General features: G+C 39.5%; 3 protein-coding genes across 5 annotated transcripts in view; 2 read left to right on the forward strand and 1 right to left on the reverse strand.

Annotated features, from left to right (window-relative positions):
• Nucleotides 1-85: 85 nt before the first annotated feature.
• tmem203 (transmembrane protein 203) lies at nt 86-2,412 on the reverse strand. Of its 2 annotated transcripts, none has more exons than XM_086052780.1 (2): nt 2,140-2,412; nt 86-1,744 (listed from the first exon to the last, which is right to left on the reverse strand). In XM_086052780.1, the coding sequence occupies exon 2, from the start codon at nt 1,550-1,552 to the stop codon at nt 1,136-1,138; it is 417 nt and encodes a 138-aa protein (XP_085908906.1). In that variant the 5' UTR covers nt 1,553-1,744; nt 2,140-2,412; the 3' UTR covers nt 86-1,135. The 2 variants fall into 2 exon arrangements, with proteins under 2 accessions (XP_085908906.1, XP_085908907.1); XM_086052781.1 differs by having other exon boundaries at nt 2,076-2,412.
• alad (aminolevulinate dehydratase) lies at nt 2,259-10,105 on the forward strand. The gene is made up of 12 exons (XM_086052779.1): nt 2,259-2,534; nt 3,450-3,575; nt 3,725-3,775; nt 4,573-4,669; nt 4,995-5,130; nt 6,169-6,252; nt 6,541-6,629; nt 6,931-6,986; nt 7,057-7,144; nt 7,842-7,928; nt 8,098-8,227; nt 9,434-10,105. The coding sequence occupies exons 2-12, from the start codon at nt 3,457-3,459 to the stop codon at nt 9,490-9,492; spliced, it is 996 nt and encodes a 331-aa protein (XP_085908905.1). The 5' UTR covers nt 2,259-2,534; nt 3,450-3,456; the 3' UTR covers nt 9,493-10,105.
• A 2,224-nt stretch (nt 10,106-12,329) lies between these two features.
• Nucleotides 12,330-22,394, forward strand: part of npr2 (natriuretic peptide receptor 2) — a 54,798-nt gene continuing 44,733 nt past the window's right edge. The window contains exon 1 of one of the 2 annotated variants that reach the window (XM_086052776.1): nt 12,330-13,375. In XM_086052776.1, coding sequence (XP_085908902.1) covers nt 12,679-13,375 — 697 coding nt within the window. In that variant the 5' untranslated portion in view covers nt 12,330-12,678. The remainder of the gene's footprint in view (nt 13,376-22,394) is intronic. The other variant, XM_086052777.1, reaches the window with a different exon arrangement.

Consider the following 22,394-nt stretch of genomic DNA (forward strand, 5'->3'; position numbering starts at 1 on the left):
TCAAGCGCCTCCTTGTGGCTAAAATAAAGAACTGTGTGACTCCCTTTAACGCGGTTACTTTTTATATTTTCTCTGAAAATAAAAATAGATTAAATATTGCTTTATTTACATTGTATGTACAGATAAAGTTGCAGTCATAACAAAACATAAATACAATGTCAAGTCCTTCCCAAATCGACATATAGCACATACATTTTCCATACAGGGGTAGGCCTTCAAATAAGGTTTTAAATACATGCAGAAGATAAACGGCATAAGAGAAAACAAAACAGAATGTCGGGGAAATATGAACAAAATAAAAAACAGACACTTTTAACAGTTTACAGAATGTCGGGGAAATGTGAATAAAATAAAAAACTGACCGTTATAAGTTTACAGTTGCCTCTGTCAACATTAATGTGTGTGAACATAAGGGCAATAGGCAAAAAAAAATCAAAAAGTAGTAAAAATTAACTCAAATTTTATGACCAAAACATTTCTTGTGCAACTGCAAATGCCGTGTTCCTGATCCCACTGTCTTATTATTGTGGCGTGCGTATGTGAATTTTAAAACAAAACTCTTTTTTTCCCCTGCTTTGAAGCTTATTGTATATCACTGACTGCACAAAGAAGAGGCATTATTATGTCCCCCATCCTCACACTGATCTCTCACACCATGCACCCTCATTAACTCACAAATGGGTGAAAACCCGGCCTGATGATGGCTTGCAAAATTGTTATATCTTGCTCTCTTTTACATTTAAGTTTCAGGAGCAAATCAAATGTTTAGCTTCACATAATGTGACTATGTTTGAACTTTTAAGGTCACAATTTGCTGGAATGGACACATCAAACTTTACATTAACACAGAGGCAGGGATTTCCCCATAATACAGCAGACATTTTGAAGTACTGTACATCCAATAGCCACACGCATTTTTAAGTTTTTGTTCAATTTGGTTCAAATAAAAACACGGTTGCAAACGAAAAATTAAATTGTGCAATGGCGCATGGGGCTGATGCAAGTACGATATGTTCACATAAAACAAGAGGTGCCAAAGAGCCAAATTGAAACACACAACTTTGTTATGTTTTACATTTCTTAACAGCAGATGAAAAACGCTCCTTGCACTGTTAAAGAAAATCCAACGGCCTCCTCAGTTGACTCGGCATGCTCGTATCATCAGCAGCTGCAGAAGGATGAACAGTGGTGAGACGATGAGGCCGAACAAAAGGTCTCTGGCTTGTTCCTGCTCCGCCAGCTTCTGGCACAGCAGCACCTCACACACCAGCTTCAGGCTGAGCACCGTCAGCACCCATAGCAGCCGCAAAACCGCCAGGCGCATCTCATTCTCCTGGTAAAGCCGGATGGATACTATGGCCGTGAAGTAGGTGCTGAGACCGTCGGCGGCGAACAGGGGGACGAACACCAGCCACCAGCTTAACGTGGGGGTGAACATGTCAGCTCGCAGGGCAACCAGCATGCTGAAGACCAGCAACGCCAGTAAATGGAGAAAGAGTTCAAAGGTGGCAAAGCCTAGCCACTGGACAAGTTCACGCAAAGAGAACAGCATGGTGGACGAATCTGGATATTCAGTCAGAGATGGATTGCTGGAGAACAGCTCGAGCCCTGAGTTGATGTCACCCACGAGGAGTTCAGACTTGCCAAACGAATCTCCTAAAAGACATACTTCACTTTTGGCTACATCTTTCAATGCAGCCTGATGCAAGAAGTGCTCCCAGTCTCGGAATATCAGGAAACACTCCTAGAAAACAATGACAATTAATGTCAACATACAGGACAGGGCCTTTACCAGTTTCACCAAGCAAAGCAATATCGACAGAAGTTATATGCACAAATATTTCTACAACACATTCTTATTTTATGAAGATGTCATCTTATAAATTAGCAAGATAAGGTTAGGTTAAATCAAGCTAACTGATAAATTCAGAACAAATTGAGGCGAAGAGAAACATTAGCATCGACGCCGATAGCTTAACAGAAGCCAGCCCTAATTGTAGCACTAGTGCTAGCTAACAACACATAGTCAGAAATGATACAGTCAAGCTAGTGTAACAACAAAGTCATGAACTGACATGTATGGGAATGTAGTTGTGTGACTCCACATCACTGTACTTCAATCGCAGTCGAGTACTTTACCTTCCATTTAGCTGAAAAGCGACAATCCACAACGCTAACAAGCCATTAGCATCGTCATTTTCACCCACCGTTGCTGCAACATCGCGAGAATACAATTTAATAGTATGGTGGCCGAATAGATCATCGCGCTCATGGTGTCTCATCTAAACCAAATTTCGGGACGTGTAAACTAATTTCGAAATGATAAGGATACGATACCTATCACAATGCAATTATTTGTGTAATAGCACATAGTATGTTGTTTTTCTTTTTAGCTACTGTCAAGTCGCTAGATGGCGATAGTGGTAAGAAGCGAAGTTTTGACAGTGTGAGTCGAATCTAAAGAAGAAACTCGACCGGCCACTACTGACTTCTGAAGGAGTGTCACGCACTTCAGAGCTGTCTAGGTTCTTCGGGTAAGTACAGTTTAAATTTAGCATACTCTTAGCTTTTGCGTTTCTATTAGTTTGTTGTCGACGTCTTCTTTATTTTGCATATGTTAAATCATTTTTTTCTGACCAAGGTGACTTCTCATTTGAGTTTCCCCGCTGTTCCTCAAACACACCCGATATCTAACAAAATGTCAACAATCTGTCCAAATGCTTTTTACAACGTAGATAATTTATAGTGTTGTGTTTGTGCTCAGTGATGGACTTGATGGCAATAGCAATATATAAATTCCTTTTTATAAAGGTCCTTCAGAAACCCCTACATAAGTTAAATGGTTCGTGTTGCATACCTGTAAATCCATAGCGCACATGTATGCAATTACTGTACAGCTAATCTTGTTGGCAATATGTAGAATCCTGATGTCTTCAGTAAATTATAGATTCTAGATTAATGATAGGTTAAACAGATGCCCTCGTTACAAATCTTTTTTTTTTTTAAAAAGTCACATTTACCATTGTGAAAATGTGTGTATTCATTCTAATGCCCCGATGGAATAATTATAAATATATTATGTAACCTGAGCTGTGTGTGAGCAGTTGCTTGGAGAAGAGCATCACGCATGCTTGGTCAGTTTTAACGCTGACTGAACCATGATGAAGGACAATGGTGTGCATGGGATTCATGGAGACTTTCACAAGGCTCAGGATATGTGCTCTCAAGTGTGTTGCTACTGTATTGTATTTATGTTTGTTACATAACAGTGTTCTTCGTTGCTTTGTATTAAATTCTTACTTCTTCCAAGCATATGAGACAGAGAGCGATATATTACTGGTTTGTTGATCCTGAAAATAGTCGGACACGGTACTACTACTGCTGCGTTGTACCACTCTGCCAGCAGTCTCCTCCACATTTTCCTTATTTTTTGTATATTTGACTCTCAGTGTTAAGATGCAGACGCCACCACAGTCCATCATTCATAGTGGATACTTCCACCCAACACTGCGATACTGGCAGACCTGTGCCACAGATATAAGAGCAGAAAACCTAATCTACCCAATTTTCATCACGTAAGTGGACACATTTTCCCTTCAACTTCATTCAGGTACATTTAATTGTGAGACTTTGAATGTATGTATGTTACAAATACATGAATGCATCATGCTGTACAGTAATTATTTCTTTTGGTCTTGCTCCCTGTTTCTTGCCACTCCAATAGAGACAATGTTGATGCTGTGGAGCCTATTGGGAGCCTGCCTGGACAAGCCAGGTCAGAAAAAAAAAGGAAAAAACTATCCAAATCTAGGCAGTATTTATTTCCTGAGTGAAGTGCATTCCCCATCCTTGCTCATAGGGGGAAACATTTGTGCATAAACGGCAACTGATAGGAAGGGTGTTGTCCTAAGATAAAAAACCTTAAGTCAGGGTGGATCGAGCACCAAATACTGTTTCTGGACACAGATAAGATGAACATGTGTTACACTCAAATTGGTGATATTGCTGGTGTGAAACTGGGTGGTAAAGCCCATAACAATATAACTTATCTAAATTTAAATGTTGATTTTTTTTTTTCTCCTCTTATAGCCTTTAGTCAATTTCATCGAAGCACACAGTTTATCTGACCCGTTTGGTTGGTTTTCAAGCTCCAAATGCAGTAATTGCACTCATACGATAGATGGGCATAATTATAAATTAAACCGATTCATTGATCATTAAGAATTTTGGTTACGTGGAATTGACTGTTGATTAAATGTGTCTTGAAACAATTGAGGCATGATGGAGTTCAATAATCAGCGCTATTGATTCGTCACATCTATCTCAAGTGTGTGTGTTAGTGTGTCGCAAATCTTTGCCTAAATATTCCAGAAATGTAGAATATTAATCCATAAGCATTAGGTACTATTGGAAAGAATTGGTTTAGTTTGTATTATTTGCATACAACAAGTTAGAAAAGCTGTCATATTTCTAGTCTGATAATATTTTGTTAATTGAATCAGTAGAAGGAATGTAATCAATCATGTTCCATCATCTGTAATGGCTATACTTGTAATGTATTTCCTTTCATAGGTATGGCGTGAACAAACTGGAGGCAATGTTGCAGCCACTTGTAGAGAATGGCTTGAAATCTGTGCTGATCTTTGGGGTGCCCGCAAATATAGCAAAGGTATGTACAGTGAATCGAAAACGAGGGCAAGGACAACTCAAAGTGTCACTGTATTTGGAAGTAATCAGCACTATTATCATTGGAACATTTTTGTGAAGGTGAATTAGAAAGCTGTTGGTTCATGTGCCCACTGACCCCAAAAATTACAACTTTTTAAAAGATTTCAATATCCATGAAGGGGATTCATATACAGAGTAACATGTAAAATATACGTTGCATATGATTTTTTGGGGGTAGGTGAAAGTCACAGTATAAAACAGAATTCGTGCAGATTAAAATATGTCAAAATCTATGCAGACACACTGATATTGATTTTGTGTCTTAGGATGACCGAGGGTCAGGAGCAGACACAGACGACACACCAGCTGTGATGGCCGTGAAGAAAATCCGATCCCTTTTCCCTGACCTGCTGGTGGCATGTGACGTCTGCTTGTGCCCCTACACGTCACACGGTCACTGTGGTCAGTGTCTCTTTTTATGGTAGAAACTTCTTCAGCTTTATGCAGCACATGTATACATGGACATAATTGTTGGTATCCATCTAGTAAATAAATAAATGCACACAGTGGTTTGTGCAATAACCAGATGAGTCTGGAATTGTGAAAAGTGCCTAGTGATAGGGCACAGAGTTTCTGGGAGGATTTAGTTTGGAAGATGGAGCTTTTTGGCAAGTTACATCAGTTCTGTGAAATATAAGGAAAGCGGTTTCACAATTGTGGTGCTTCTTTGCTGCATCCTCACAGGGTGTCATGAATGTGTGTAGCGTTCAATCAAATCTCAAGACTATAGGAATTGTGGAGTGACATATCGTCGCTGTCCTGTGAAAAACACGTACGTCCAATTTTTATTTATTTTTTAAATTTTCATGTTAATGCAATGTGTGTAATGCGGAATCACCATTCATGTCAAAATAAGGAAAATGATAAAAATGGACATACGTTTTTTTCACAGGACAGCGACAATATGCTTTACTGATGTAAAGAACTCTCATGGAGGGTTACAGAAATTGATTTACTCCAGTAAATGCCTCAAAAGATTGTGCAACAAAAAATGGGTACCGTCATTCAAAAAAAAAATAAATTAAGTGACCACTTCATATGAGAACATCCATTTTGAAGTCTTTTGATGGTGAGGTATTGTTGATCACTGTTAGGTGTTGTCTCCGTCTCATGATGTTAAAATGTGATGATGAAAATAAGTGGTTAAACACCAATTCTAATTTCTTGGTGGATTCACGGATCAGACACACGTTGTGGATTTTGCCATTCAGTTCCTTGTTAGAGAATAACCTGTGCAAAAGTACTGAAACTCTTGAACAGTTTGACATTTTAGGTTCATGCTGAAATTTCAGCTAAAACCCAGATATTCCGAACCTTCTCTGAGTAGTCTACAAGATGGGTCAGAGAAGTTGCAGGACTGGTGTCCCAAAAGATAGATTTATATGATGCAGGTGCAGGGGTACCTAATAATATTTCTATGTATTTAAATTTGTCTTCCAGGTATCTTGAATGAAGATGGTTCTCTGAACAATGATGCAAGCTGTTTGAGACTGGCAGAAGTATCACTAGCCTACGCCAAAGCCGGTAAATTCATTTTTCTAAAGCTTTTAAAGTGTCTGTCATCATGTGTTTGGGATGTCCTCACACAAAAACTCACATGTGCAAGTATCTAAGTGTCTCTATAATAGGACTTTGGGATACTTATTCAAACATACATATGGGAAAACATAATTGAGCTCAAAAACAATATGTTAACCACATTAACAAGGGACAATGCACTCAGACAGAGGGCATTGTGAGAAATAAAATGTCAGAGATTTTCTTCCAGTTTTAAATCAATATTAAAAGTCGGTTGTTTGTGTTTTCCTGCAGGTTGTCACATAATTGCTCCGTCTGATATGATGGATGGCAGAGTCGGGGCCATAAAACAAGCGTTGCTTGCTAATGGTTTGGGAAACAGGGTAAGTTGGACAAGTCAAGACTATTGCAAACTATTGACTTGAATATATCTAAAAAGGTAGCAGCACAGCATTTATTGATTTAGAAAGTCCCCCTTGTGCTCATCTTAGTGTTCCAGATCATCGAACTGATGATAGTATCACAAATAAAATTAAAGAAATTGAAGTGTACTGCGTGGTAGGATTGAGTGCAGGTCCTATTGATCCTTGCAAGGTGCAATAAGTGTTCCTCTCAGTTTCCATTTATTGCAAAACCTCTGTCACACTAATTCAAAGTATTTGTATTGTTTGTTTTTATCTCCAGGTGTCAGTACTAAGCTACAGTGCCAAGTTTGCTTCGTGTTATTATGGCCCCTTTAGGTAAGTAAAGCCACAGGACCAAAACACTGCACCTTTAAGCATATTAAAACTTCCAGCGGTGTCTGCGCAGAGATGCGGCACAGTCCAAGCCAGCGTTTGGGGACAGGCGCTGCTACCAACTACCTCCTGGAGCCAGAGGGCTTGCCATTCGAGCTGTGGTAAATAGTAGTAATTATACTACTCACATAAAGTTCACACAAAAAAAACGACATTTCAGGAGTAACCAAAAATGCACCGTAACTTTTACATGTGAACTTAATTTGACCTTCTCTAAACTTTTGAATGTCCTGCTGTTCAATGTTTCAGTAATTTTTTAACAACTTGCTTTTCTGTAACAAGGAAATGAATAGAAAAATGTACAACCGGTCACTGGTCCGTGAATCAGACAGTAAATTCGAATTGGTGTTTAAATCATTGTCCTCATCATACTGTTCACATTTTAACATCAGAGAGAAACCAAACGACCTAACAACTGATCAAGGCTTCAAACAGAAACTTCTCAGAGTGTCATCATCAGGAGATAGTGACAGAGATAGAGAGGCAGGAATACTCACAAAAAGGCATAGAAGTGGATGCACTTGGAATGAAAAACAAAACACATTGTGAAGTTTGCCGTTCAGCTCCTTCTTAGAGGAACAGGAAGTTGTGCTGAAAATATTGAAACAATGGCCAATTGGACATGTTCATTCAAAAGGTTTGAAAAGGTCCAATTAAGTTCACCTGTAAAGTTTCCAGCGCATTTCAGGTTCATTGTGATATTTAACCCAAAAGCCGACTTTTCCTAACTCTATACTTGTGCGTTTGGTTTCCACGTGCTATAAACTGAATTTTGTGTTTCACTATGCTGTGCCTCAGGAACGAGATGTAAGAGAAGGAGCTGATATGCTAATGGTGAAACCAGGGCTGCCATATTTGGACATTGTGAGAGAAGTCAAGGACAAGGTCTGTTTTAATGATGCACAGCATCAGTGTTTTACATATTGGCGAGCTTTTGAAAACATACGCAATTGAAGAAAGACATTTTCCTCAAAGCCTTTAAAAATATCGTACGGACGTCATTAGGCCATGTGTGGATGTGGTGAGGGATGTTTTTTGTTCTGTCTCTATTCAGTTCCCCACTCATCCCCTTGCTGTTTATAATGTATCGGGAGAGTTTGCCATGATGTGGCATGGAGCGCAAGCTGGAGCGTTTGACTTGCAAGTCGCCGTGATGGAGGCCATGACTGCCTTCCGCAGGGCAGGTGAGTGTGGAGTGTCAGATGTTAAAACCAATCCTTATGAAACGCATTTCATCCATTGAAGCAGTTAGGAAGCACTGAGCCAGAATGCATTACGAAATAAAGTGAAACATTCAAATGTTTTAATCTACAGTAATTCATGTTTCAGTGCTGAAACTTGACCTCCAAAACAAACGATATCAACGATACAAATGTGCCGCTCAAACAGCTGGACATAAGATTTGCCACCAAACAAGCTTTAGAGAATGCATTTGGAAAGCTCCAGGACGCTCAAGTGAACATACATTTGTTCAGGAAGGAATGTGTCTCATTCCTTGCTGTGACCTGCAAAAAAGATGGAGAGAAGTTCTCTGCAGCAGTACAGCATAAGAGCTCCCTCGACCCTGTGATCACGGCGGCAGAGATGAAGCATGCAATAGCAATATTTGAGAAACTCCGACAGGTTCTCCTCAATGCAGGATGGTGCACTGCCTCAGAGTGTGACAATGCTTAGCGCAAAAGTGTGGCTGCAAAAAAGGCAGCGCTATAAGCTTGAGCAAAAAACACTCAATGTTGCCTGTACTGCATTCAGCGGGTAAAATAGAACATATGAATGCACTGAATAACAATCTTGTATTTTTCTCCGTTGGTGAAAGCAGGTAAATATGTAAAATAAATCAGTAGATGCATAAAAAACTATAATGGAGAAAGTCATCCTATCACCGGAATTGAATTTGCAAATAAACGTATGCACTAATAATGCATGCTAAGCATTAATAGAAACTTTATAAACATGCATAAACTTATAGAAATTTCATTGTAATGGACGAATGAAAGGATGGCCATAGATGCAGTTCACTTAGAAAAGCACGTTCTCAGCCATTGATATCGGCCGCTGTCGCGAGTACTGATACCTTTAAATGAGGCTGGTATCAGCCCGATACCGATGCCTGGTATTGGAGCTCGCCCATCCATGCCAAAAACTATTTTAAATAGAAGTAATGATATAGTGTAAAAGGATGTTCATGATGACAATGTACTCTGCTAAATCCAAATCCTCATCATCATCCAAAGATAGTAATGAAGAATCCTGCGAGGAAAAAAAAACAATGTAAACACACTGGCATAAGGACAGATATACAGTACTTGCCATGTTATATTACTGTGGTAAAAATTGTTACTGTAATTACTGTCGGGCTTGTAACTAATGAGTTTTGTCCTTGGTTTAAGGTGCTGACATCATCATCACCTACTACACCCCTCAGTTGCTCAACTGGTTGAAAGAGTGAAGAATGAACATCCAAGCCTCCTTGAAGAAGATATTGTCTCCTTTAACGCTAATGACCAAAAATCTGTACTTGAAAATGTCAGGATCACACATTTTGGCAAATTCAGTACATTTGGGCATTTATTTAAAGTCTGTATTGGGAAAACGGGGCCATGCATAAAATGTGTGACAGCTTGTGTTATATTTTTTTTAGAGATCATAATATGACAGATTTAAAGATGTATAAACTACTTACAAAACATTTAAATATTTTCTTTCGGCTGAAACAGGATTGACTCTAACCTCTATGGTAAACTTGCTGTAATTCCACCTTCTTTGAATCTGCAACTGCTGAAGGCAAGTTGTGCAAAAGGTACTGCAACATTGAACAGATGGATATGTGCATTCAAAGTTCACCAGTTAAGATTATATTACATTTTCGTTTCATCCTGAAATATCGACCGAAAGTGAATTTTCATAACTGTTTTACATGTGTGCTTGTGTGTTTCCAAACACTGAGAATGTAATAGTGATCAGAATCATAGCATTTGTTACTGTTTTCTCAAGCGTTTGATGTCGACCCATGTTTGTGACCACAACCCCTTTGGACCAGATATTAAACGTGTTTATTCAGAGATCTTGCCATAGTGCACAGGTGTCAAATTTGAGGCTTGCAGGCAAGATCCAACCCTCCACATCATTTTTGGGACACTGCTCAAACCGTTATTGTTGCACTTGTCTGCATCGTTTATTTCTTTAAAAAAACAAAAAAAGACAATGCATTTCTAAAGAGAAATGATTCAAGCTGTTTGTTTCTTTTAAATGAAATGAAACTTGCCCCTTTTCACAAATGGCAAGCAATTTGTTTTGTGTATTTTTCCCTAACATGGGTGACATCTTTGTGCACAAAATAGATTAATTTACATAGCTGAGAAGACTTTTTTTTCCTTTACATTTTGTTGTAATTGTTTTGTTAGTTGTCTAGCTTTGGCTCAAGGTTTTGTGCTATCCAAACATATTCCCATAGCTTTGCCAGTGAGAGTGAGGAACCAAAAAAAGGCTAAATTAGCTAATAACTGAAAAGATACACCCGTGGTTTTTCAGAGTAGAATTTTTTTAATATTAAAGACAAGAAACAAATGAAATTGCTTTAAATTCACCACGGGGCCAAACTAATACCTCTGATACAATGCAGTTGCAAACCAGTATATGCCACAATGGGCACAATTGGTTAAACTGATACTGTACCGCATTGAAAACTTCCAAATCTACCATTACTAAGTATAAAGACAGGAATTTGAGACTCACCTTGCATGGGAAGTATTACATTTGTCCGTTGTAAGTGCCAGTGAAGTGTAGCTTTCCTCTATCTGCTTCTGTGTTGATGTAAAAAGACATGATTCACTGCTGCCGTTTGTCCTTGACTCCTGTCATCCGAGTCATTCTATAAAAGACTTATCTGTATACAAAGTGCGTGTGCATGCATGTCTGTTCGTCTGCCTCAATGTTTGTGCACATGCCTGGATATAAAAAAAACAAAACATTCTCAGTTAACAGTTTGTCACTGCATCTACAAAATGCAAATTAAAAATCTACACCGGCCGTTCAGTAATATTCACATATTTCCCCCAAATTCCCAATGGCCACCAAGCTACTGTATGGATCGTGTGTTATAGTGCTCATGGCATGGGTAACACGCACATATGTGAAGGCACATTAATGCTGAAATGTTTTTTGGCGTAGCATGTGCTGCCAACCAAACAATGTATTTTTCAGGCACGCTCCTGCTTATTACAGCAAGACAATGGTAAATGGACTGTCACTTGTATAATGCTTTTCTACCTTTGGTTATGCCGAGCCACATTCTGCTCATCTTACAACAGCGTGGCTGCACATTAAGAGTGTGAGTATTAGTCAGACCTGCCAGCAGTCCAGACCTGTCCCCCATTGAAAATGTGTGGCACATTTTGATGGGCAAAATATGACAACGGATGGGACAGAATTTAACCTACAGAACTTCAATTAGTTTCCTCAGTTCCCAAATGTTTGAGTGTTTTTCAAAGGAAAGGTGATGTAACACAGTGGTAAGCACTCCCGTCCCAGCTTTTTGGGCGGGAATGTTGCAGGCATTAAATTAGAAATGGGTGAAGATTTAGGGGGAGAAAATACAGTTGATCAGTTCGAACATTAAATACCTTGTCTTTGTAGTGTATTCAATTGAATATAGGTTGAAAAGGATTTGCAAATCATTGTATTCAGTTTTTATTGAAGTATTTACAAAACGTCCAAACTGGAATTGGAGTTTGTAAATCATTGTCATGTAAATCATAAGCCATCTCTGATTAAAATTGGCTGTTCGCCATTATTATTCATATTATTATTAATATATTAGTTTTTCACAGACAGTGAAATATATGAACAATTTTATTTATCTTGTGCCCATAATATCGGCACAAAAACAATTAGGGTGACATCCTGCGCAACTTCGATAGGTGATCGACAGGGGGCGACTCACGACCATTTTGCGAGCTGTAGTTATACACTGCAAAAAAAGACCTAAAATCGGGTTGAGCGTTATCTTATAACATATTTCATGCTACTGTGAGTTTCAAATGTGATTCTCTTCTCTCGTGCTGTTTCAGAGTCACATGTAAACAGATAAGGTAAACGTGTATCAAACGTATTTTACTCTATGAAAACATATTGTACGTTTGACATGAATATTCTTTCAATCTGAAATGTGCACATATATTAGTGTGGTCGAATAGAACGGTCACTTGAATGATTCGTGATTTATTTCACATGGCAGCACGTCACTGTACTTCTTTCTTTTAGCGTATGACGTGTGGGGGCCGAGCAGTACGAGGGCTGCTCTCATTAAAGTTGAAGTCATCTGGATGGATGCTCTCACTCTCCCACTCCCACTCACCATCAGTTGGAAGCCGACGCAGTGCCGGAGAAGTCCATCTTTGGGCGCACAACAACTCGTTTTGACGTGGATTTACGCGGCAGAGACGCATGGCACAGCCCATCCGACAAATACAAATATGACGCCACTGCTGACTTTGAGTGACTTTTGAGAGAAAATAGGAGAAAGACGAAAGGTAAACAAAAGGAAAGGGAGACTTATGATTGGCGTCAGGAGGGCTCCAGCCGGTCGTTTCTCCACTCCAACCGGTGCCGTACGCGAGTGCTTGGGACGAGCGTCATGGGCTGCAGAGAGGCGCTGGGATGTTGCCTGTTGTTTGCCGTGTCCTGCTGCCTTCTGCCGGCGTGTCGAAGCAACATAACGGTGGCGGTGATGCTGCCGGACAACCACCACAAGTACCCATGGGCACTGCCGCGCGTCTTCCCGGCCATCCTCATGGCGCACGAAGATCTCCACGGCAAACACGGGCTGCTCCTCGGCCGCTCCATCAACATCCTCAACTACAGCACCGAGGACCCGGCGGCGGGTTCGTGCGCCGAGAGCCGAGCCCAGGTGGTGGCCGTGGACGCCAAACTCTACATCCGCCCGGACGCTTTCTTCGGGCCCGGCTGTGTTTACCCGCTCGCCTCGGTGGGACGCTTCGCATCCCACTGGAAACTGCCGCTCATCACCGCCGGAGGACCCGCGTACGGCTTCGATAAGCGCGACGAGTATCGAACCATCGTGCGAAGCGGGCCGTCCACCACCAAGCTGGGGGACTTCACCAACATGCTGCACACGCATTTCAACTGGACGTCCCGCGCCGTGGTCATCTTCCACGACTTGAGGCACGACGACCGGCCGCACTACTTCCTCTCGGAGGGCATCTACCTGAAGTTGAAGGAGGAGATGAACGTCACGGTGGAGGCCCAGCCCTATGAAGACGACTTCAAGTACTACAAGGAGCTCATTGCCTTCATGAAGGAGCGAGGCAGAAGTAAGCATTGGTTTCACTTCAAGTTTCAAATCCATCAAATTGAGATACAACCAACAATATGAATATGTGAATTTGTTATACTTTATCAGGCTCCAAGGCACTGCTTCAAAATCGTAAATACATAATAATACTTGAATTATAAAATCCCCCCGCCCCCCCTTTTTTTTGCTAACGTTACTATTGTTAAAGTGGAAGTCAACCCCCAAAATGTTTTTTTGCAAAAATATGTTCTATGTACCGTCACTAGTCTATATTATAATGTTGTGTTTGTGTAATATGAGTTAAGCAGAAAAATCCACCCGTTTTTAACAATCTCTGTGGTGGCCACTTTGCCACTTCTGACGACTGAAAATGACATCACAGTTGCTCAGGGCTCAGGTAACAACCAATCACAGCTCACCTGTTTTCCGAAGCGGATCCATGATTGGTTGTTACCTGAGCCCTGAGTAACTGTGATGTCATTTTCAGTCGACAGAAGTGACAAAATGGCCGTCCCCTGATGTGGTTAAAAATGGGTGAATTTTACTGCTTAACTAATATTCCACAAACGTATACACATATTATACGTATACTTCTTAATCAGAATGCCATGATTCGACTTGTGGGCCTGCATAAAACACATTCTTGTGAAGAAAGTATTTGGGTTGACTTACCCTTTAAAGTTTATGAAGGCATCAACACTCATCCTTACTGGAAGAATAACGTTGAATTGCATTGTTTCCCATCAATTATTGAGCCATCGCACATATTTTACATTAGAAAAAAAAGGCCCCAAAAAGTATGTACACTGAATTAATGACTCGTATGAATGTATTCACAAATTCACATATCACAATGTGAAATCTGGGCTTTAGTAGATACACTGGCAAGAAGCCATGATCAATTCTGTTGTATCTTCTGCCAGCTAGTGGAAGAGCATTTCTTTGTTCTTCCTGTCACTATACGTTGCCCGCATAGATGAACAAGACATTTGTAGTAGATTATTGTAAATAAATGATCGTTTTTGACAAAATAAGTGAAATTGGATAATTTCCTGCGGCATGCCTGAAGATCTCTTATGCACATGAATGTGCAGCGGTATGCAGTGCTTGGAAATCCCTGACATGTATGTTGCAAAATGATTACATTCAAACATTGACAACAATCTCCCCTGAGAAGCTGACAAATTAGCTGTTGTTGCCCTAAGTTGAATTAAATAGAGACACTGGGAGGTCAATGCTTACATTTTGAAATGAATTGATGTATACATAATTCTTATCAATAACACAATTTAAAAATAAAAATCAATAAATAAAGTTCCTGTTGTGCTAGTGTACCTAATGTTTGGGGTTTTGAGTGCAGCTTCCAATACAAGGTCACTATTCTCACTTTCTAATCAGGGTAAATTTTAGAAAATGTTATTTTATGATATTATTTTAAAGACAGAATTGTTGACACAGCTGTCATACTGCATGGATCTCATTAGACTGCATGCCATTGAGGAGCTGATCTGCAAAGAAAACATTTTGCCTGCAACCTTTCTGCTCACTTTATTTGTCTTACTAAAAACGTTCAACATTTTCTATGACCCGAAAGTCAATAAATTCACCTGTTGTATGAAGTATATATATATTTTTTTTAATGCACAACATATGAAAACAGAGCTCAAGTGGAAATATTAGGAAGAGCCTCTTTATTCGGACATTATTACACAGGAATGCTGCTCCTGGTTTTAGTGCGGGGACCACCACCTGAGGCAGACACATAATTTGAGATGAATAGGGTGCCCCTCTAGCCAAAACAGTCACATGGGTGGGGAAGAATCTTTGAACTCTCACTTGGTTTAAAATGAAAGCACATTGACAATGGTGTAAACCTTTGGAAGTTTACAAAGGCGTCATAAGCATTTGGGGGAATCCCCACTCGCCGTTGGATACATTAGTGCAATACCGTCCGTTACATATAAACATTTATAGTGGGGAGAAAATCTCTCAGGGAAGTTGACAAATGAGCTGTTCTTGCCCTAAGTTGAATTAACCAAAGACACTGGGACCTGAAATGGTTCTTGTTGTCAATCTAGACTGTGTGTGATTTGAGACTGGATTAAGGCACGTGCCTAGCGACAATTTCATGTGCTTGCATTATGCATGAGGTCACCAAACTACATACACAAAGAACGGGGGGGGGGGGGGGGGGTCCCCGGGTTCGCTTCTATGTAACCTGCCTCTTGCCCAGAGTCAGTTGGAATAAGCTCCAGCTCACTCACGATCCTAATGAGGACAAACAGTATTCAAAAAATAGATGGATATTTATTTGTATTTTCACAATTGCTATCTACTCAATATTCAACTGAAATGTGATGTTAGCTTCTGGTTTATTTGACTTGAAGGCGTTAAACGCAGTAGGAAAAAGGCAATAAATTCAGTATTGCTGTATATGCTTCAATCCAAAAGCGCTTTCTCAAGTATAAGTAAACACATACAGTATAATCCAACTTAAATAAACCTACTGTGCTGCATGGAAAGAGTGAATAGTACTGTCTAGTTAGTGATCTTTCCCAAACAGGGAGAAAACCACAAATACAGTAGCTCTTTTTAGGTCACTGCTGAGTGATAATAATATTAACACAAACAGTCTTTGAAGAAATCTGAAATCAGGTTTACTTCCAGCTCTCCGTGTAACATGCAGATGTGACTGACCTCAGTTTTTTTTATTAGTCATTTACTACTCACTTTTTTCATGACTCTACCAACCTACAATTCATGAAGCCGAACTGATTAAAATACCTAAACTTGTGGTAAAAGTCCAATCAGTCATCACTCAAATAAAAGTAAATATGCGCTATTTATTTTCAAATGTTCTGCTTTCCATGCTGAAAGGTTTTGAATAGAAAGTCCATCCTGTATGTCTTTATTAAAGAGGACATTTAACAGGCTTGTGTGAGCTTTGCCAGGAAAACAAAAATCACAGTATCAGACTAAAGTTGAAAAAGTCACTTGAATGTGGAACCGTGCCTTTAAAACATTGTGATTAAGAACGTTTGATCAAATTAATGTTATAGTTCTGTGTGATTAAGAGCAAATGAGCCTCTAACAAGGACACCGACTGTTAACAGCATTAAAGAATGCTGCTTTTTTGTTTGCTTCTCCATATTTAGATGTTCATACGTGATTAAAAATTCACATATTCTTCTCTTCCTGGTTCAGGGAGGAGGAGGATGAACAGACATTTTGATTCTGCCAGGTGGACTGTTCCATTGTTCCAGATCCTCAGCTAAATTTAACCCAAAAATTTCAAAATCAAAATTTAATCCCTTTACAGAGGTTTCGCAGAAATCAGTTTATGTAATCGAGCTAATTTTATTATTATTGGTTTACCATGCCAAAATGACTGCTGTAAAAAGGATAATTCAAGCAACAAAGCCAGTACTGTCTTGAGACTTTTGCCAACATGAATCTCAGGGCAGAGCAACGTGGAAATCTGTCGGACTCTTCACTCAAAGCTTGTTACTATGCTACGAGATGGTCAAAGCTATACGTAGTGAGCTTGTGCAAAAGTAGAGTGGGGGGGGTTGGGTGGGTTGTATGCTGGGTGTGCACAGGCCCACTCAGATTGACAGACTGCCCACCCAGTGAGATTCATGGAAAAATATATACTTTAAAATTTTTGGTAAATTATTATTAAATTATTTTGAGAATTTGTGTTTCATTGTTTTTTTATTTTATTGAATATTAAGAATGGCATAATTGCGGTTGTCTAAGATGTGGACTTCATATTATTCAGTTTGTCATTTTTTGGGGAATATACGATTTGTCCGGACATGAGGATTTTGCTCAATAAGAGAAATATTCAGGCCCACCCTGATTTTTCCAGGCCCCCCATTTAGCCATGTTGTGGCTCCGCCCCTGCCACCAACTGCTACTGCTTCACCTGTTCACTACTGTATAATTGGATCTTAATTATAATCATTGTTGCACGTTTTGAGTCGCAACTGTATTTATGAATCATGGATCACTGAATTGAGCACCAGTGAATGGATCATACTCATGAAATCTGGCAGAATGAAAAACACAAACCGGATTCTTTTCAAACATGTCGATCAGTTGTACAAATACAAATAATAGAAAAATAAGCTGTACAATGCTATTTAAAGTAAAGAAACCCCTGCTGCCCCCCCTCGGATGAATTATGATGCCGCTGCAGTGAGCAGGAGGTCACAGAAGCAAGTGGTTTTGTCAAGGCTTGCTCGGCATTCACTTTTGTCCCAGCAGATAACCTTGAGGCTATCACCCCTGCCAACTGGGCTTCGATGATGAGAGGCTGAGACTGGGGAGAAGAGCGCTAAGCTATTGTGATGAATCACGTCATTTGAGCTTTTACAGCTGACAAAGTGATTGCGTGCAGTTAGTTGCACAGTCAAACCTCTATCCGCCACTTTAGTTCCCCAAATTCTTCCTTGTAATTCCTGGCAAACGGAGATGTGGGAAGTACATTTACTGTGGTCAGAAGAATCAGTACCATACCATTTTCCATTATTAGGAAAAAACATATTTCTTAAAAAATACTTGTTGCTGCTGGGTTAAGGTTTGACATTCTGTGTCATTCTCGCTGTTGAATCATCACTGATGTTAGACAAGAGAGCCTGGCTCAAAATCTCTGTTCTCGTTCTTACAAATGTGTTTGATGGTGTTGAGCTCGGGTCTCGATGGGGTGAGTCAAGTTCTCCCACATCAAACTCATCCAAGCATACTTTTATGGACCTTGCTTTATGCACTGGGGTTTAGTCATTTTGGAACAGGAAAGGTCCTTCCTTATTCTATTCTATTCAAAACAGTTAAAAGAAATTAAGAGACTGAGTCTTTGGTTTGTGTATGAGGGGAAAAAAAACATTTGAAATGAAATTAATTAAAACAACATATCCGTGAAATGAAAATTTGGTTAAAAGCTTCAAAACATTAAAAGGGGACGTCAACCAATAAGTGTTAATCCATTCGTTTTTAGCCATCTCTGGGGGCGACCATTTTGTCTTTTGTCGACTGGAAATGACATCACAACTGCTCACAACGACCAATCACGGCTCAGATTCAGAAAACAGGTCCGCCGTGATTGGTCGTTGTGAGCAGTTGTGATGTCATTTCCAGTCGACAGAAGACAAAATGGCCGCCCCCAGAGATGGCTAAAAACGAGTGCATTTTGCCGCTTAATTTATATCCCACAAATGCAAAATTAATCAAAATGCCGTTTTTCAACTAGTGGGCCTGCTGGGGACATATTCTTGAAAAAAATATGTTTGGGTTGACTTCCGCTTTAATGATGATTTAAAATTTTAGTCATTTTTAGCAAAGTCAATTCTTATTGAAAAATGAAATGGTGATGACCCAATGAAATACACATCTTGTAATAACAGGAAAGACATAAATAGCTTCATGAAAATGACACAATTATGTTGCTTTGTGCTAACCCTAACCCTTTAATGATGAATCACAAAGCCGAAATGCAAAGTTGATCTTTTCCACCGAATTGACTTGTCCCATAAGTCTTAAAATAAGTCAACTGCTCTTCAAGTCCAATTCTTTGATAACAAGTGACAATGCGTATGGTGAAGCTCGAGTCTCACTGCCTTGAATCTGCTTCGCTCGCCCAATTTCTACACTGTGCATTAGTCTTCTCTTTTAAGACCTCTTGCTGAAGCGTGTGGCAAAAAGTCAAAGAGCTACACATTATATTAGGACATTTTTGCACGGCGTCATGCATGACATTTAAACAGAGTTTTGTATGCTTTTGCCAGTACTATTTCAGTGGCAGTCCATTTCAGCGGTTTCATTGAATGTTTTTTAGATCAAATACTAAGAATGTGTGTTGTTGTCTTAATAGTAAGAAAGCAGAAAATAGAGGTGTGATGATCTTGAAAGGTGAGAAGTGGAACAACTTAAGCAAACAACTTGAACGTGCATTTACGTGCAAGTCTGTCGACTTTAGGCTGCCGCAACACACAAGGCCATTTTGCCCCCGACTGTTGGGGCATTTATTTTGGGTGCAATCCAGGAGACAGCAGAACTACTTGGCACGGTTAAACCGTGATGGAACAGATGAGAGTCAGGGTCCAACATTCGTCTAACCAATGAGGAAATGTCTGCTAAGTGGCCTCTGAGCCGCGAGCCTCCACTCCGGCATACGTCTGGAATGAAAATAATGGCGGTTATATATTTTTGCGGCACAAAAGCAGCCAAGTGTAGGTGGCAGGGTGAAAGTTCATTATAAACAGACAGGCCTGAAGGTTGATTTCTGTAAGAGCAGACAATGAGATGTTGGCTTATTTTTTACCACGCCTGTGAATATTTACCTGCTAAACGAAGATACTGGATACACTATCCATTTGGCATGCAACCCGGTTGGATAGTTTGACGACATTCACTGGCAGAAGCTAATGTGTCAAAGGTCAAACGTCATGGATTGCAAAAATAGTACAAAAATAAATAAAATAAATAATAATAATAAAAATTTAAAAAACAAGTCTAAAAAAAACATCAGTTAAATTTATTTGGAAAGTTTTATAAATGCCAGGATTTACCGTACAGTAAGAGAGTAGATGAGCAGTTGGCTGTGTAGGTTAAATACAATACAATACAATACAATTTTATATATATATAGCGCATTTCATAACAGCTAGCGCTGTAACAAAGCACTTTAAGGCTAACAGTTAACAAAAAAAGGGCCAAATGCAGATCTGTTCAATATTTAACCAGGAAACTTGATTGTGATGCTTCAAAGGTTACACTCACGAAAAGTCAAGTCAAATTTATTTATATAGACCTTAATCATAGGAAAGTCTCAAAGGGCTTCACATATGCACCAGATCATATACACAACATCCCCTGATCTTACCTCCCAGGAGGGCAAGGAAAAACTAAAAAAAAAAACATCTGGGGAAAAATGAGAAACCTTGAGAAGGGATCACAGATGGGGGAATCCCCCTTCCAGGACGATCAGGCTGCAATGGATGCCGAGTGGGCAACATTTAACACACATTATGGTACTATGCAGTGTTTGTTAAAATAATGTGGAAGTTAATCAAATGAAGTGCTGCAGGAAGATGACATCGGTGAAGTGAGCAGGGGCCCAATGGTCAATGTAGAAATCTCCATAGCAGCGCCTCCGAGGATGTATTCAGCCTCCGATCTTGTAGCGGTCAGTTGCTGTGACTTTAGTCGTGTTTTAAACACATCTACTGAAATGTCTACGAAAAGTGTCTGATTAAGATCTGTCTGTTTTCAGTGAAACGTTTGATATTAATTTTCATCACATCCTCTAAGTAGGCCGAGGATATGCGCCTGCATCTCAGAGACCGCCTTTAACTGCTTTCATCTAATTGATGAAATAGATCTTTTTCTGTCTGTTCCTCTTTCTTGTGGCGTTCCTCCAGGGTCACTCTTAGGACTCATCCTTTTTGCGCTCAACATGCTTCCTATTGACATGTCACGAGGAAATTTAAATGTATTTCATGCCACTTAGATACAGATACCCTCCAGATTTATTTTTCCTCTTAATTTTTTTAATGAAAATATTTAAACTGTACCCCTTCACTTACTTTCACACCCAAACATATTTCTGAACTAAAGTCTATGTTGTCTCAGTCTTCGTTAGACCCACTTTGTTTAAGATTATTAGTTCAAAATGCTGGCGCATGGTTTTTGTCAAGAGCCCGTCGGTTCAGCAGCGTCACTCTAATGTTGTCGTCCCTGGATCCGTGTTAATTTTAGAATTTAGTGCAATTTTTTAATAGTCACATACAGAGCTCTCCATGATTGGGCTTCTCCATACTTGGCAGATTTTGTGACATTTTACTGTCCCTTGCTTGATGCGGTCTTTTACTTATTTCCCCCTCACACAAGATTCAAAAGTAACTGAGATTCGATTAGAAAGATTAAAAATGCACGATGTTTTGAGCTAAGAGTGAACATTTTTAAAAAAGCAGTCAAAAATACATTTGTTTAGGCAACCTCTCCATTAAGACTATCCGGTTTCTAATTTGGTTACATTTTTATGTATTTTAATGTGATTCATTGGTATGTTACTTGTATTAACTGTAAAATGATGTGATTCTGAGTTTTATATTTGTATGACTTATGATCTGAAGCACTTTGTGAGCACCGTCTGTCAAAAGTGCTACACCATAAAAATAAAAGTGACACTCTTTCTTACTTCTTCAAAATGCCCAAAGGATGGGGTATTACATAACACTGAACCCCCTTTATTTAAGCCTCCCAGAACTGAGTCTGGTTTGACAGGGTCATCCTGTCTCATGAAATGAGTGACAGTTCACCTCGCCCGCTCAGAATCAATACTAAGTATGGCTTTTGTTACTATGACGACCGTGGATGAAGCTGTCGAGTTGAACAAGTGGCTTCTACTTGGAGAAGCATAACCCAGAGTTTGAGGGAAAAAAAGTAAACGGCTGTACGCGTTATACACTGCACTCAATATGTCTTAGCTTAGCTGCCAAGTCATGGAAAGGGAAAAACTGTCACATATTTTTTGAGAATTTCCCAAATGTTGTTGTCACATTTTGATAAAATTCAGAACAGCTTGCTCACAGACCTGTAAAATAAAGTCAGATAAACAAAATATTTATTTTGTCATTTAATTTCATACTGAATGGGTTGGCAAGCATTCCAGAGACCCAACTAACAAACACACAGAAATAACAATTTTTTTTAGAACACATCCATTTTGCTACTTTACCCAACCTCTATCTTAGTGCAGCGGTATCTTATGTAATGGAGGGAAAAACTATGACGCCAGAAAGATTTTTCGACTCCAGACAGAGTTGTCAGTCTTATGGTACTCAATCTACAGTACATGGTTGTTGAAACATTCTTAAACTTTTATCAGTCCTTACTCCTCTCCAAGTTTCTGCATACTTTGGATTTAGAAAGTCTCCCAGGCAGTGTTTTTTTATTTTGATTGAAGTAAAGTTGAAAATGTCTAACTTAGAACAGCAAAAGTTTATATGGCGGGTGTCGGGCCAGAACCCCCTATG

This window comes from Filicampus tigris, chromosome 15, assembly GCF_054856515.1.
Source record: "Filicampus tigris isolate MCC_2025a chromosome 15, RoL_Ftig_1.0, whole genome shotgun sequence".
In the NCBI taxonomy this organism is placed as follows: domain Eukaryota; kingdom Metazoa; phylum Chordata; class Actinopteri; order Syngnathiformes; family Syngnathidae; genus Filicampus; species Filicampus tigris.